This window comes from Argopecten irradians, chromosome 7 (genome assembly GCF_041381155.1).
Source record: "Argopecten irradians isolate NY chromosome 7, Ai_NY, whole genome shotgun sequence".
Classification (NCBI taxonomy): Eukaryota; Metazoa; Mollusca; class Bivalvia; order Pectinida; family Pectinidae; genus Argopecten; species Argopecten irradians.
The window spans coordinates 46,346,455-46,359,118 of NC_091140.1; the positions used below are offsets into that span (position 1 = coordinate 46,346,455).

The 12,664-nt window shown below is 37.7% G+C and overlaps 1 protein-coding gene and 1 long non-coding RNA gene across 3 annotated transcripts; both read right to left on the minus strand.

The window, feature by feature from the left end:
- Positions 1-102: 102 nt before the first annotated feature.
- On the minus strand, positions 103-2,280 carry LOC138326963 (uncharacterized). 2 transcript variants are annotated; one of them, XR_011208988.1, is made up of 4 exons: positions 1,804-2,280; positions 1,217-1,337; positions 733-836; positions 103-210 (listed from the first exon to the last, which is right to left on the minus strand). It is a non-coding gene; the product is annotated as an uncharacterized lncRNA (long non-coding RNA). The 2 variants fall into 2 exon arrangements; XR_011208989.1 differs by having other exon boundaries at positions 1,205-1,337.
- Positions 2,281-2,741: 461 nt separating this feature from the next.
- LOC138327266 (uncharacterized) lies at positions 2,742-3,356 on the minus strand. The gene has a single exon (XM_069273245.1). The coding sequence runs from the start codon at positions 3,354-3,356 to the stop codon at positions 2,742-2,744; it is 615 nt and encodes a 204-aa protein (XP_069129346.1).
- Between the last annotated feature and the right edge of the window lie 9,308 nt (positions 3,357-12,664).

Here is a 12,664-nt window from a genome sequence, read left to right on the forward strand (position 1 = left end):
TGGAATGGTTGAACGAGCCAACACACAACAATTGGAAATATGCTCTGCTCATTTGTGGCAGAGAAATTAAGGGACTGGGATGAACACATTAACGTATCATGATGGCTTACAGGTCATCTTCTCATGAAAGCACCGGGGTCTCGCCTTGTGAGATGGTGTTTGGTCGTAACATAAATCTTCCTGTTGATCTTGTTCTGGGACGGGTTGTACCTGAAATGAACACGTGTACTAATTACACAACAACACTAAGGAAGCAAATGGATAAAATTCATGAGTTTGCTTGAGATAAAATTACGCTCTCTACAAACAAAATGAAACATGAACATGACCGAAACACTCAACTCAATCAATTCAGAAGAGGTGATCCAATTTGGCGTTACAATCCTAAAAAAAATTGGTATTGGCTCCAAATTACGGTGCTCAATGGAAGGTCCATATGTCGTTATTGAGAAAATAAATGATGTGGTGTATAAAATCCAAAAATCTCCAAAGTCAAGACCTATGGTAGTTCATCACAATTACTTGAAATTATATGATGGTGATGAGAAACCAAAATGGCTCAAGAATTAGGAGAATGGTTCGTCAAATAAATTTAGACTGTTGTCTAAATTACTATTCCAATTATTGTTCTGTCTCAGACGATGTCTGAACAATATAATGGCACGTTCTCTGCAATATGGATTTTGGAAAGAAGTCGTAAACAGTATACCGGTGTACCACTTGTAAAGCTACCTTCCGAAGACGGGATGACGGGATACATGCAGCAGTCTACACCAGATGATAGGGAACTTGATGGGCGTGTCCGGATGCCAGGAAATTCCAGTGAAGGAAGTGAACTGTGGGAAACATGAACAATTATTCAATAATTATTGAATTATATAAAGAAATTAAATGTAAAGTTCTGTAGAATTAATTTAATAATCAAATTATAGAGTATTATATTACTATATATTTTCTCATTATTATCGAGAAATTATAAATAATTATAACTATATTATTGATAAATATAGATACTATGAAGTGATATTCCTCATTGAATTATACATGTAATTATGTGTATATAAGATGTTGATGTAGGAATTATTTTGTGTATTGTATTGAACATATTTTTTTAAATGTATTACCATCTCTGTTTATAAATTCACAGCATGTACTTTATCACATTGGAATAATATGTGAGCAAATTATGGCTGCAAAGACTTACCACAGTACTCACCATACATGCATAATAGCTGCTAATTGGTTGTTTCTGAAGTCAAGCACCTGTGTTGTACATTGTGTACAAGCTCCAATATCTTTGGTTGAGTAAACATGACATGCACGCCATGACTTAATTCCTAAAAATGAAAATATTCGCAAGTGAACTACTGAAATCTATGATATTACATTTGGGACGAATGTTTTTAAGAAGGAGGGGGGTAGTGTTACGATCCGTAACGGCGAATATTATACACAGGAATGTAAATTAATGTCATCGTCATATTTCCTATCAGAACAACGGAGGCCTAGCCCCGATCTGAGAATGATTATAAACTCAGCTACACTCAATGTGATATACGTGATTAAAAGACAGAGAATCATAATTATATTCATTATTTATATTGACATGATTAATAGAATGTATGTTGTATTATTATAATTACTTGTGCCACGAATAACTGTTGAACTAACTGACGATTTGAATCTGTAGCGTTAACGTTAGAGTCAAGTATTGAGATTCGACAGATAACGAAAATGACAAAGTACATATATTTTTATCAGAAAACATGTATAAATATGTTCTGTTATGTTCATGGAAGTCACCTGAACCATGCTGCAAGATTGGTATGTCATAAAACGTCGTATTCTAGCCAAATCACGTCTCTGTAAACGACAGCCTGCTTTCCGTGTATTTCGCCATTTGTTATGGTTGGATTTCGCGGATTCCGCACGCGCTATGTAACAAGCGTTTTGATTGGCTCGGACCCGTCGGATGATCACCAGCACAGGCTATAAAAGGGGGTGAAATCGGACGGAAAGTCAGAACTCATTTGAGCTCCCAAACGAGTGGTCGCCTCTTCTGGCCCTAAACTTTGGAAAGCCTCGAGTCTCCTCAAACCAATAACCTAATAGTGGTTCAAGATGTTTGAGATCTTCTCCATAAAGGGAACTTAACGTTCCAAGGGGAATAACTCTTATAGAGTTAAGTTACAAAGCTCTCAGAATATGAGTGTTGTCCGTTGGCGGAAACGTCTCCGTATTCGGAAACACTATTTGTAGACGGAAGCACCTCTGTCTATAAATTCATTACATATTCTTAAGCTAATAGTTAATGTTTATTATTACAGTTTTATAAAGTAGGTATTTATTTCTCCATATTCGGAGCATCATACCAGTATAGATGGAAGCACCTCCATCTATGGAAATGTTCCATATTCCAATAATGTATTCAAGAATCTAGATCAGTATTTAGTATAGAATATTTGTATAACCTTGGTAAATCTCCATGTATCCAGTACCTGTATTTTGATGATTTGTGATTATAATAAATCATAAGTTGATTTTTATTCCTGACTTTGTTCTTTTATGGAGTAGTGTTAGGCTGGAACCGAATCCCTTATATATTACTTTTACTTGGTGATTGCTGAAATACGCAACCCAACTCGAAAAGTTACACCGGTTTGGCCAATGGCTGGACAGACTTTGTGTTTCTTGCTATATCCACATCTACCACATTCACCATAATTGTCAGTGATAGTTTTTTACGGCTTCACGCTCACATCAGATTTTTTCTTAAATTTAGATTTCGCAACCATGTTTACTTCTTCCAAATCAATCTTGGACATATCTCTGGCTTGAGCATGACTGAGTTCATAATTTCTAGCTGTGACAAGTGCCTTGGCTAGGGTCAAATCTGATCCAATATTTATCAGTTTTTTACGTACCTTGGGATTTTTAACTCCAAAGACAATGCGGTCCCTAACCATCTCGTCGCTGTTGTCATAGTTACAATCTTTCACGAGTACTTGAAGTTCAGTAACAAATTGTTCAAATGTTTCGCCTTCACTTTGTTGTTTACTATGAAATCGATAGCGATTGTAGATTACGTTGGATCTTGGTTTCACATAGGACTCGAAACGGTCGTAGTAAGTTTTTAGGAGCTTACCTTCATCTGCGGTCAACGTCCATGTTGAGTAAATGTTTCTGCCCTTTTCACCGATCCAAAGCATGAAATATGAACATTTTTCTACTTCACCTTTCTTTTTGAGCGGTCCTGAGAACATAAACTCCACGTGTTGTTTAAAACTTTTCCACGCGGTCACTAGATCGGTTTTACACCAATCCATCTGAGGTGTATGTCCGGCTAAAATATCCATCGTGACTTCTCGTCGTGTTTAAGGACTATTCACATAGGACTTATAGCTCGATGGCTGCCGATTGCTGCAGAGTTCGTCAAAATTCTGACACCATGTTGTAAACACGACTCATATATCAGATCCGGTCCAACTAAAGTCATTTATTCAAGGTCTACTAGGCGCTTGTACATGGTATAACAACATGGGTATATCAATAAACGTTTCACTGATCTTGATCATGAGGTCATACTAAATAACCACTAGGCTTAGGATAGCTATAATTAGCAAATACATAACAATGTTGGTGACTGGTGTGAAATGTTCAAACTCGCTCGCTCTCCGCCATTACACACTGTGGTCAAACTTCTTGTATGCCGAACCCTGTCCCTTGCTCGTAGAGTAATGCAACTTTTGTCTAGAACTGCTCAAATCGCTCTGACAGTAGTGTGTGTTCCCTTATTAGGTGAATTTTCTTGCCAAAAAATCATTTTATCACCTTCTCAGTGGTTATGTAGTTCATTTGTTTAACGTGCGGGACTTTGGCTCGGGTATGGATACAGCGTCCATATTGTACCTGCTTAATCGTATTGATCAACAATTTGATATTTCAATGATATTAATAAAATACTTGACAATGTCGAGGAATTTTGCCAATGTTTTACGTTATATGTTTCATAAGAAATGTAGAACAATACATTTATGCTATATTTTGCTTCTTGGTTATGTAACATAATTAGCCTGAGTAAATTGTCTCTTTAAATCCAAATCCATATGTTAGATATTAATCACCTACTCCTGCCACATATAGACGTCAAACCCATTAACTTTACTAATAGGGTGTGTGTAACCCTATAGAGGTATGCAGGCTGGTAGCCTTGCTTAAGCCCCAATGATATTATTGGTGATAGATGATTGTAACCCTATATAGATATACAGGCTAGTAGCCCTGCTTAAGTCCCCATGAATATCATTAATAGATATGATATTTGAATATTCCCGCTAGGTAAACAGGAAGTGGGGTACCTCTTGAACCTTGACAGAAGTTGTCATGTTATGCCGTGATCGCGGGGCTGAGTTAAATTATAGTGTATAATTAAGAGTACAAGTATTAGTTATTTAATCGCATTATTGTGGTGTATATAGTGTTGCTGAGACCTAGTATTGATGGGTATATTTAAAGGTCAGTAACGCGGGATTGTTTTACTCATGTTTGCAGCCAGAGTTAGGTTGTTGAGTTAAATATCAGTAAATTGTTACGGCACCTACTTTGTATAGTGTATTTTATAAGAGTACAAGTATTAGTTACAGGACATCGCGTAGACCACAATACTGCCAGTAATAGTTTGCATGCTAGATGTGGACCATATTAACAGCTGTTCTGTCCAGCCCTCAACCAAGCCCCAGTCGAAAATCCAAAACGATTTCTATTTTGTTAAGCCTAGCATTCAGGCGCCGGTAATCTGTATTCAGGAATTAAAATAGTAAATTTTGACAGTTTTGATGAAGCTGGGCAAAACCTTTGGGCGAAGCATATGTCCCCAGCCTATGCACGTGTACCAGTCACGTACCCAATCATTAGGTCAAATAAGGCCGCAATAGGCCCCAGTCAGACTGAAAACAACAGACGAAAACTAACTGAAATAAGACGCAAGGACATTAGACGGAATAAACTGATGACGGGGTACTATAGCGCACCGCCTCCTATCTAGGGCCACTCTTTGAGAAGAGAAAAGTGAGAACTCCTTGCCTACAACTTTGAATAAAAGACGCCCACAAGCATCTGCCCTACTCCTTGTCGTCATTTCAGACCCAACACGAGGCGAGAAGTACCAATGGACATTGACCACACCAGACAGAGACAGTGTTATAAATGTAAACAAAACAATATCATAAGACATAGACCACGCCCAGTACAAGACAGAAATAGTTTTAGGGAAACACAGAGACAGACACCCCTTAATAGAGCCCCTAGAAATAGGTATTCAGACAATAGCAGATATCAGAACCAAACCCAAAATAGGTCGTATAGTACAGGTAACAGAGTGCAAACTCAGAACCCCCCACAAGTGCAGTCATTAGGTCGAAATAAACAAAGATCACAATTCAGATGTTTTCAATGTAATGGAGAAGGTCACATAAGAAAGAACTGCCCCCAATTAAATAGAAAAGGTAGGCCGTTAAACTAAGGACCTCGCTTCATAAGGAAACCGATGGGGCGAGGTTGAAAAGAAATAAGAAGCATGTGTCTAAGAAAATAGAAATATCGGGTAACCCAAGTACAACTGTGATAAAAATAGGTAAACAAAAATTAAGAACTCTCTTAGACACAGGTGCTGAGGTTTCCATAATCAGCAATAGGATTTTTAAGATGTTACCGAATAAACCACGACTAAGAAAAGAAAGCATGACTCTCCAATCCGTCAGCAGTACACCGCTCAAGGTAATAGGTTCAGCAGACATTTCATTTCAAATAAGACATTTGACCTTAAGACATAAATTTTATGTTGTTGATGGCATGAACAGAAACTGCATCCTTGGTTTAGATTTTCTTAAACAAAATGGCGTTAGAATGTATTTTGACCTTGCATGTATGCGTATAGGTAAGACCTATGTTCAATTAGAGGAAGACATACATATTGCCTCAATAATAAGAACCACCCACAAGACATTGTTAAGACCGCAAACGGCAACGGTATGTCAGGTAAGACTCCCAAGAACTTTTAAGATACCAGGATCAAAGCTCTTAGAGATATCAGCAAATGACACTTGTATATATGATGAACCTGGTTTGACCTTACAAAACGGTGTAACAAAGGTCACGAACCCTCGAAAGATACCTATCTTGATACTTAACCAAACAAACAGGACGATTAACTTAAAACGAGGAAGTGTAGTAGGCAAAGCACAGGCCTTAGAAGACAAAGACATTTCAAGTATAACTGCGACAAAAGACGATGACAAAGACGAAGAAAACTTTAAGGAGGTAGATGTACCAGACGAGTACAGTGCTGAGACACTAAAGATATTAAGAAGAAACAAGGATCTATTCGCCAAAAAGGATTCTCAGCTTGGACATACAAAAACAGTTAAGATGCATATAGAAACAGGAGATCACAAACCAATTAAGAACCGACCTTACAGGACACCCCTGAAGAAACGTCAAGTAGTGGACGAAGCTATTGACGAGATGTTAAAGGCAAAGGTCATAGATAGGTCTAGAAGTCCCTGGAGTTTTGGCTTAGTGGTAGTTGATAAGAAAGATGGAAGTAAGAGAATGTGTGTAGATTTTAGGAGTTTAAATAAGATCGTTACCCCGATGTCAGTACCTCTTCCTTTGATAGATGACATTTTGACCCTCCTAGGACACTCAAAACATTTCACTACATTAGATTTGAAAAGTGGATATTGGCAAGTAGAACTCGACGAGGAAAGTAAACAAAAGACAGCTTTTGCCTGTCACAAAGGACTATTCCAGTTCAACAGAATGCCTTTCGGACTAAGTAACGCCCCTGCTGTCTTCCAAGAATTGATGAATATTGTCTTACAAGGATGTGAACAATTCGCCACGGCTTACCTTGATGATGTCATAATTTACAGTAGGACAGCTGAAGAACACCTGAAACACTTACAGATAGTCTTCAACAAATTAAGACAACATGGACTCAAACTAAAGCTTAAGAAATGCACTTTCTTCAAGAAAGAGACGGAATATCTTGGCTTTATGATTACGGACAAAGGTGTAAAGCCGGACCAAAAGAAAGTTGAAGCTATTAGGGCCTTACCAACCCCTACTTGCGTAAGAGATGTAAGAGCATTCATTGGAATGTGCGGTTACTACAGGAAGCACATCCCCAACTTCTCAAAAATAGCGGAATGTCTTACAGAACTAACCAAGAAGTATGCTAGGTTCAAATGGACTGAAGAATGTCAGAAGTCATTTGACTATCTTAAAGAAAGTCTTACAGTAGTACCTCTACTAGCATACCCAGACCCAAACCTACCATATGTGCTTTATACAGATGCATCAGACACATGCATAGGAGCTTGTCTTACACAGAAGACAAAGGAAGGTGAAGAAATGCCACTTTATTTACTTGTCACATAAGCTTAGCCCAACACAGCGTAGGTGGTCTGTGATAGAGAAGGAAGCTTTTGCTGTGGTATATGCTCTTCAGAAGCTTGATAACTACTTACACAACAGTTCCTTTGTAATAAGAACGGACCATCGCCCACTTTCTTACATATTCTCAGACAAGAAGACATTGAATAAGAAACTCTCCTTATGGTCCCTTACTGTAGCGTCTTATAATTGTAAGGTAGAATATATTGAAGGTAGATTTAATTGTTGCGCGGACTTACTATCGCGACTACCAACAGATACAGCGGAAGAAGCTGAGGATAAGCAAGGAGAAAACCAGGAAACTAAAGACATTCATGATGTCTTGGACGTAGATGACAGAGCCTTAGAGATTGGAGCTCTCAACTCTAACAAGTTTAAGCCAAGAGACTTTGTCGGTAGTACAGTTGATACTCCAGACGATATTGTTAAACCTCATATGGATCTCCCTAAAGACATAGACATGAGAAAAACTCAAGATAATGACGAAGACATATCAAAGCTGAGACTTAGACTTTGTAATGGACAAGCAACCAAGAGTGAGGAGGAGCGCTTCTTGGTTGTATATAACTTAGTGTATTATCTGTCAAACGCGGAATCAGATGACCCGGTTCTTGAGACTTTACATTCCGAAGGAACTTGAAGGAATGGTGATAAGACAGTATCATGATTTCCTAGGTCATATGGCAGTTGACAAAAGATATGACGTAATAAGAAAGAAGTATTATTTTCCTTTGTTATACAAGAAGGTTCACCAACACATTGAAAAGTGTGTGACTTGTCAGACAAGAAGTCACAGTAACCCTCAACCTCCTCTTCAAGACAGCCAGATACCCCCATACCCTTTTGCTAAGGTAGCAATGGATTTGTCAGGCCCTTACCCCCAGACATTATCAGGAAACAAATACATCGTGTCGTTCATAGATGTTTACTCTGGCTTTCCGGAAGCATTTCCAGTCCCTGACAAATCAGCAGCAAACATTGTACATCTTATCTTGGAAGAACTATTCCCAAGATATGGTAGCGTATTAGAACTGGTTACAGATAACGGTTCAGAGAATATCGCTAGATCAGTAAAGGAGACACTAGAAGCATTGAATATCCACCATGTTACCACTTCTTATTATTGCCCCCAGTCAAATGGAAAGGTGGAGAGATTTCATAGAACGATGGTAGACATTTTGGCCAAGAAGATCAAAGAAAACGTTAACACGTGGGATCTTTTCTTGAACCAAGTATTGGCCGCAGTAAGATTTCATACCAGTGAGGTAACAAAGGCTTCGCCTTTCTTTCTGCTTTATAACCGCGATGTAGTACTCCCCTTGGACACAATCTTAAAGCCAAGACGGCGGTATGCCGGTGAAGAGTTACACAAGATCGCCTTAGAGCAGCAACATAAGTCCTTTGTTCTAGTGCATAGACACATGAAGCAAGCGAAGAAGAAACTCGCTGATAGGAACTGTAAAGACGAGAATCTTAAGACAGGAGATCCGGTTTACATAAGAAACCATAAGCGTACCTCAAAACTGGACAATAAATGGACACCTTACTATAGGATTATTGAGCAAACTGGAGCAGTAAGTTTTAAGGTAAGAAACCAGCTTACAGGTGAAGTCACGAAGACACACGCGAGGCATTTACGATTAGCAAATGTTGATGAATGGGAGTTGCCCAAAGATAATATAGGTCGACCTTTAAGGAAATCGGCATATGTAGTTCCCCCTGAGAGTAGTTCAGAAGAGTCTGAGGAGGAAACATCATTAAAAAGAGTCATAAGATATAGAAGACAAGAAAGGTCAGATTCGGACTCTGAGGATGATATTCCGTTAATGGAGCTAAGACAAAGGCTCCGGACTCGAGAATTGGACAAAGCTAGTCCTATTGATTCAGATGATGAACGTATACCTTTATCACAATTGAAAAATAAGTTAAAAGAAAACAATAACGCTGACACTCAGACAGATGACGATGATGATGATGATTTTGTAGATGCGTCTGAGACTGGTGGTACTGCTGATGACATGGAGATTGATGCGATAAATAAATTAGCAAATGAACTTACGCCCCAAATCTCCACCTCAGTAGATAAAACATGTCAAGATGATAGGCTCCACAATAGAAAAGATGTAGATTATAGGAATCAGACAAAGAAAGTTAAGAGAGATATATCAAGAGACTCTGTGGACAATTCAGAGCTATTTAAAAAATGTCTGAAATATTTTCTTCGAGATCAATAACGAGATTCATTAGTGAATCGTTTCTTATCATTTCAGAAAACGAAATATAAGCTTTTGTTCTTAATCTAAGCTATTGATGAATATTTAGGTACATACACTAAGATCGACAGGGCCCTTACTGAAGCAAAAGAATTAGTTGGATTAGCTAGAGATTATCTTAATCATTTGAAACTTCAGATCAATATGCTATCTCTAGGACATTTAAGCCCTTCAGTCATTTCACCCCCAGACGTGTACGAACTCCTTATAGAAGTAGAAAGCAAACTTGACCCAGGTGTTAGAGTACCTTTTGACCCGGAAACTGACCTTTGGGAATTTTATAAGACAGTGACCTGTACGACACTTATTAGTACTGATAGCCTTATTGTAGTTATTTCGATTCCATTAATAGACATGGTTGGCAAGTTTGCTGTGTACCGAGCACATAACCTTCCTCTTCCGTACCTTGGTTCGAATCAAACAAATATTTTGGCAACTTATAAATTAGAAGCAGAAGCTCTTGCAATCAATGAAGCGAAAACACAATTGGTTACAATGACAATTGAGGAGATGAACCAATGTGTAAATAGCGTTAAAACTACTGCAGGTTTCGTAGTCCAATGTATACTATAATGGGAAATAAGAAAATGTATTGTTAATCTTTTTATGAATTGGACCAATAATTTAGTTAAATATTGTACTACAGTAGTACAAAATACAAACACTTCCCCTATGGCCCAGTATTTGACCAATGGCCAATGGATAGTTGTTTACGATAGATCTTTGACCTTTACACTGAAATGCCCCTATAGAACCCAATCTGGTACTGTGGTGACCAGATACCCTATTGACACCTTATCCCTTACGGAAGGTTGTTCTGCATCAAATGAATATATGACCTTGCCCTCATATTATCATTCAGAGAGTAAATATAACCTAACAGATCATTTTCAACAGGTGATTTCAAATTATTATGTAGGCTCCATTGAACTCTGGAAACCAATGACCCAAAGACTACCAAATGTAAAAAACATTAAGATACCCCATAAACTTAAGCCTATAAAGGAAATCCCCATTGATGAGTTGATAAATGAACTTGACAATTCATTTGATCTTGAACCCATGGAATCTGATTTGCCCTCTCGACCTACTTGTCGATAGTAGGTGTGGTAGTAGTTGTTGTTATAGTGATATATTTATGTCGTAGGAGAATTAGGGATAAATGTCAGAAATGTAGGTTAGGTAAATGGTCAGTGAAAAGGGGAAAGTCAGAGTCGAGTGTCTCGCAAGCCTCAAGACCCATGCAAAGACACAAAAGTAACCAATCCACAGAAGACATGACAGTCTTAGAAGAATTGATGACAACATACATCAAGGAACTCATCCACCAGGAACAAGAAAACACAGAAAAACCTACACTGATGTCAGGAAATTACCCTAGGGCGTTGACCTCGCCGAGGCAGATGTAACTGCCCCATCAGGAAGTGGAAGAATTGAATCGGGTAAACAAGACTGCCTTACAACCCGAGTACGAAGTGTAATATACCCAGACTTGAGAAAAGAGCTCAGTCTTCCATAGACAGATATAAAGTAACGTCTTGGTCGTAACAAGACAATGTCTAAATGTGAAGAAGGAAATGATGATGACCCGGTGAAACATTATGCCGTGATATTTAACGTCTATATGATTAAAGATACTTACGAGACAAAGATATACATATAATGTCTCGGTTATTACAAGACAATACGGAAACGTCTTGGTGTTAACAAGACCAACTCTTGTCTGGATATTAACGTTAATCAATTTAAAAAAAATCACAATGTCTTAATGCGGATAAGACAAAATGTGACCTCTTCAAGAACCGTGGTGGATGACGAACCTAAGAACATGAAGAAGCTCTGGATATAACTAAATAAGCAGCAACTGTGGAGTTAAACTGTGGATTTTTATATATGAGCAGCCATATTATTACGAATTATTTTTAACGATGAAGTTACCATGGAACTCGGTGACTATTAAATAGGTTCAAACTAAAATGGACGTGACTGTGAAATAATATTACTGATTTTCAACGACGTAGTTACGATGGAACTGTGTGACTGTTAAATACATTGTATGTTCGAACTACAATGGAAGTGAATGTGAAATATGTTCGAACTACAATGGAAGTGACTGTGAAATATGTTCGAACTACAATGGAAGTGACTGTGAAATATGTTTGAACTACAATGGACGAACTGTGAAATATAATTACTGGCCAACTTTATGATGTTGTGACCATAGAACTGTGACTGTAAATAAGACTTTATATTGCATGAATATATTAAAGAGATGTTTAGAGTATAACGTCCAAGATAATTACAATATGTGTATGTACATATTGTGCATTAAGGTAAAGAGTTGTAACGTTTAATAGGATAACTTCGCGATAATATACAAATATAGCATTTTGATGAGGTCGATACATGGTTATATCGACCAAAGAAAAAATATTGACCGAGGACGTAGTCCGAGGTCGATATTTTTTCTGTGGTCGATATAACCATGTATTGACCGAAATCAAAATGCTATATTTATTTTATTATTTTTCTGGATTTTTTTACATTTTGAAATGAGTGCAAATCTAAATAAGCATCGCATTGTAAATTCTGCTTTGCTATGACAGTTACAATCTTATGATTTTGTAACATGTTTAATTTAAGAACAACATACGAAAACAGTATCAATTGATGCACTTCACGCTTTTATTACATGCACCCGGTACATGCGTTCTTGTCAATTGCATACATGTACATGTACTCGATTATACCTGTAGTTCCATGTCGGACACAGTCAATTAAATGTGTAGTTTGTTCTCCGTTGAAATAATCCACTTCGACGCCAAACATATATTAAAAGATTCAGATTGACATGAACATACATTCTATTATGCTTAGTACTCCATTTCGTAAAATAAAATTCGTATACATACTGTACGATTAGCTTAATTCAGCCT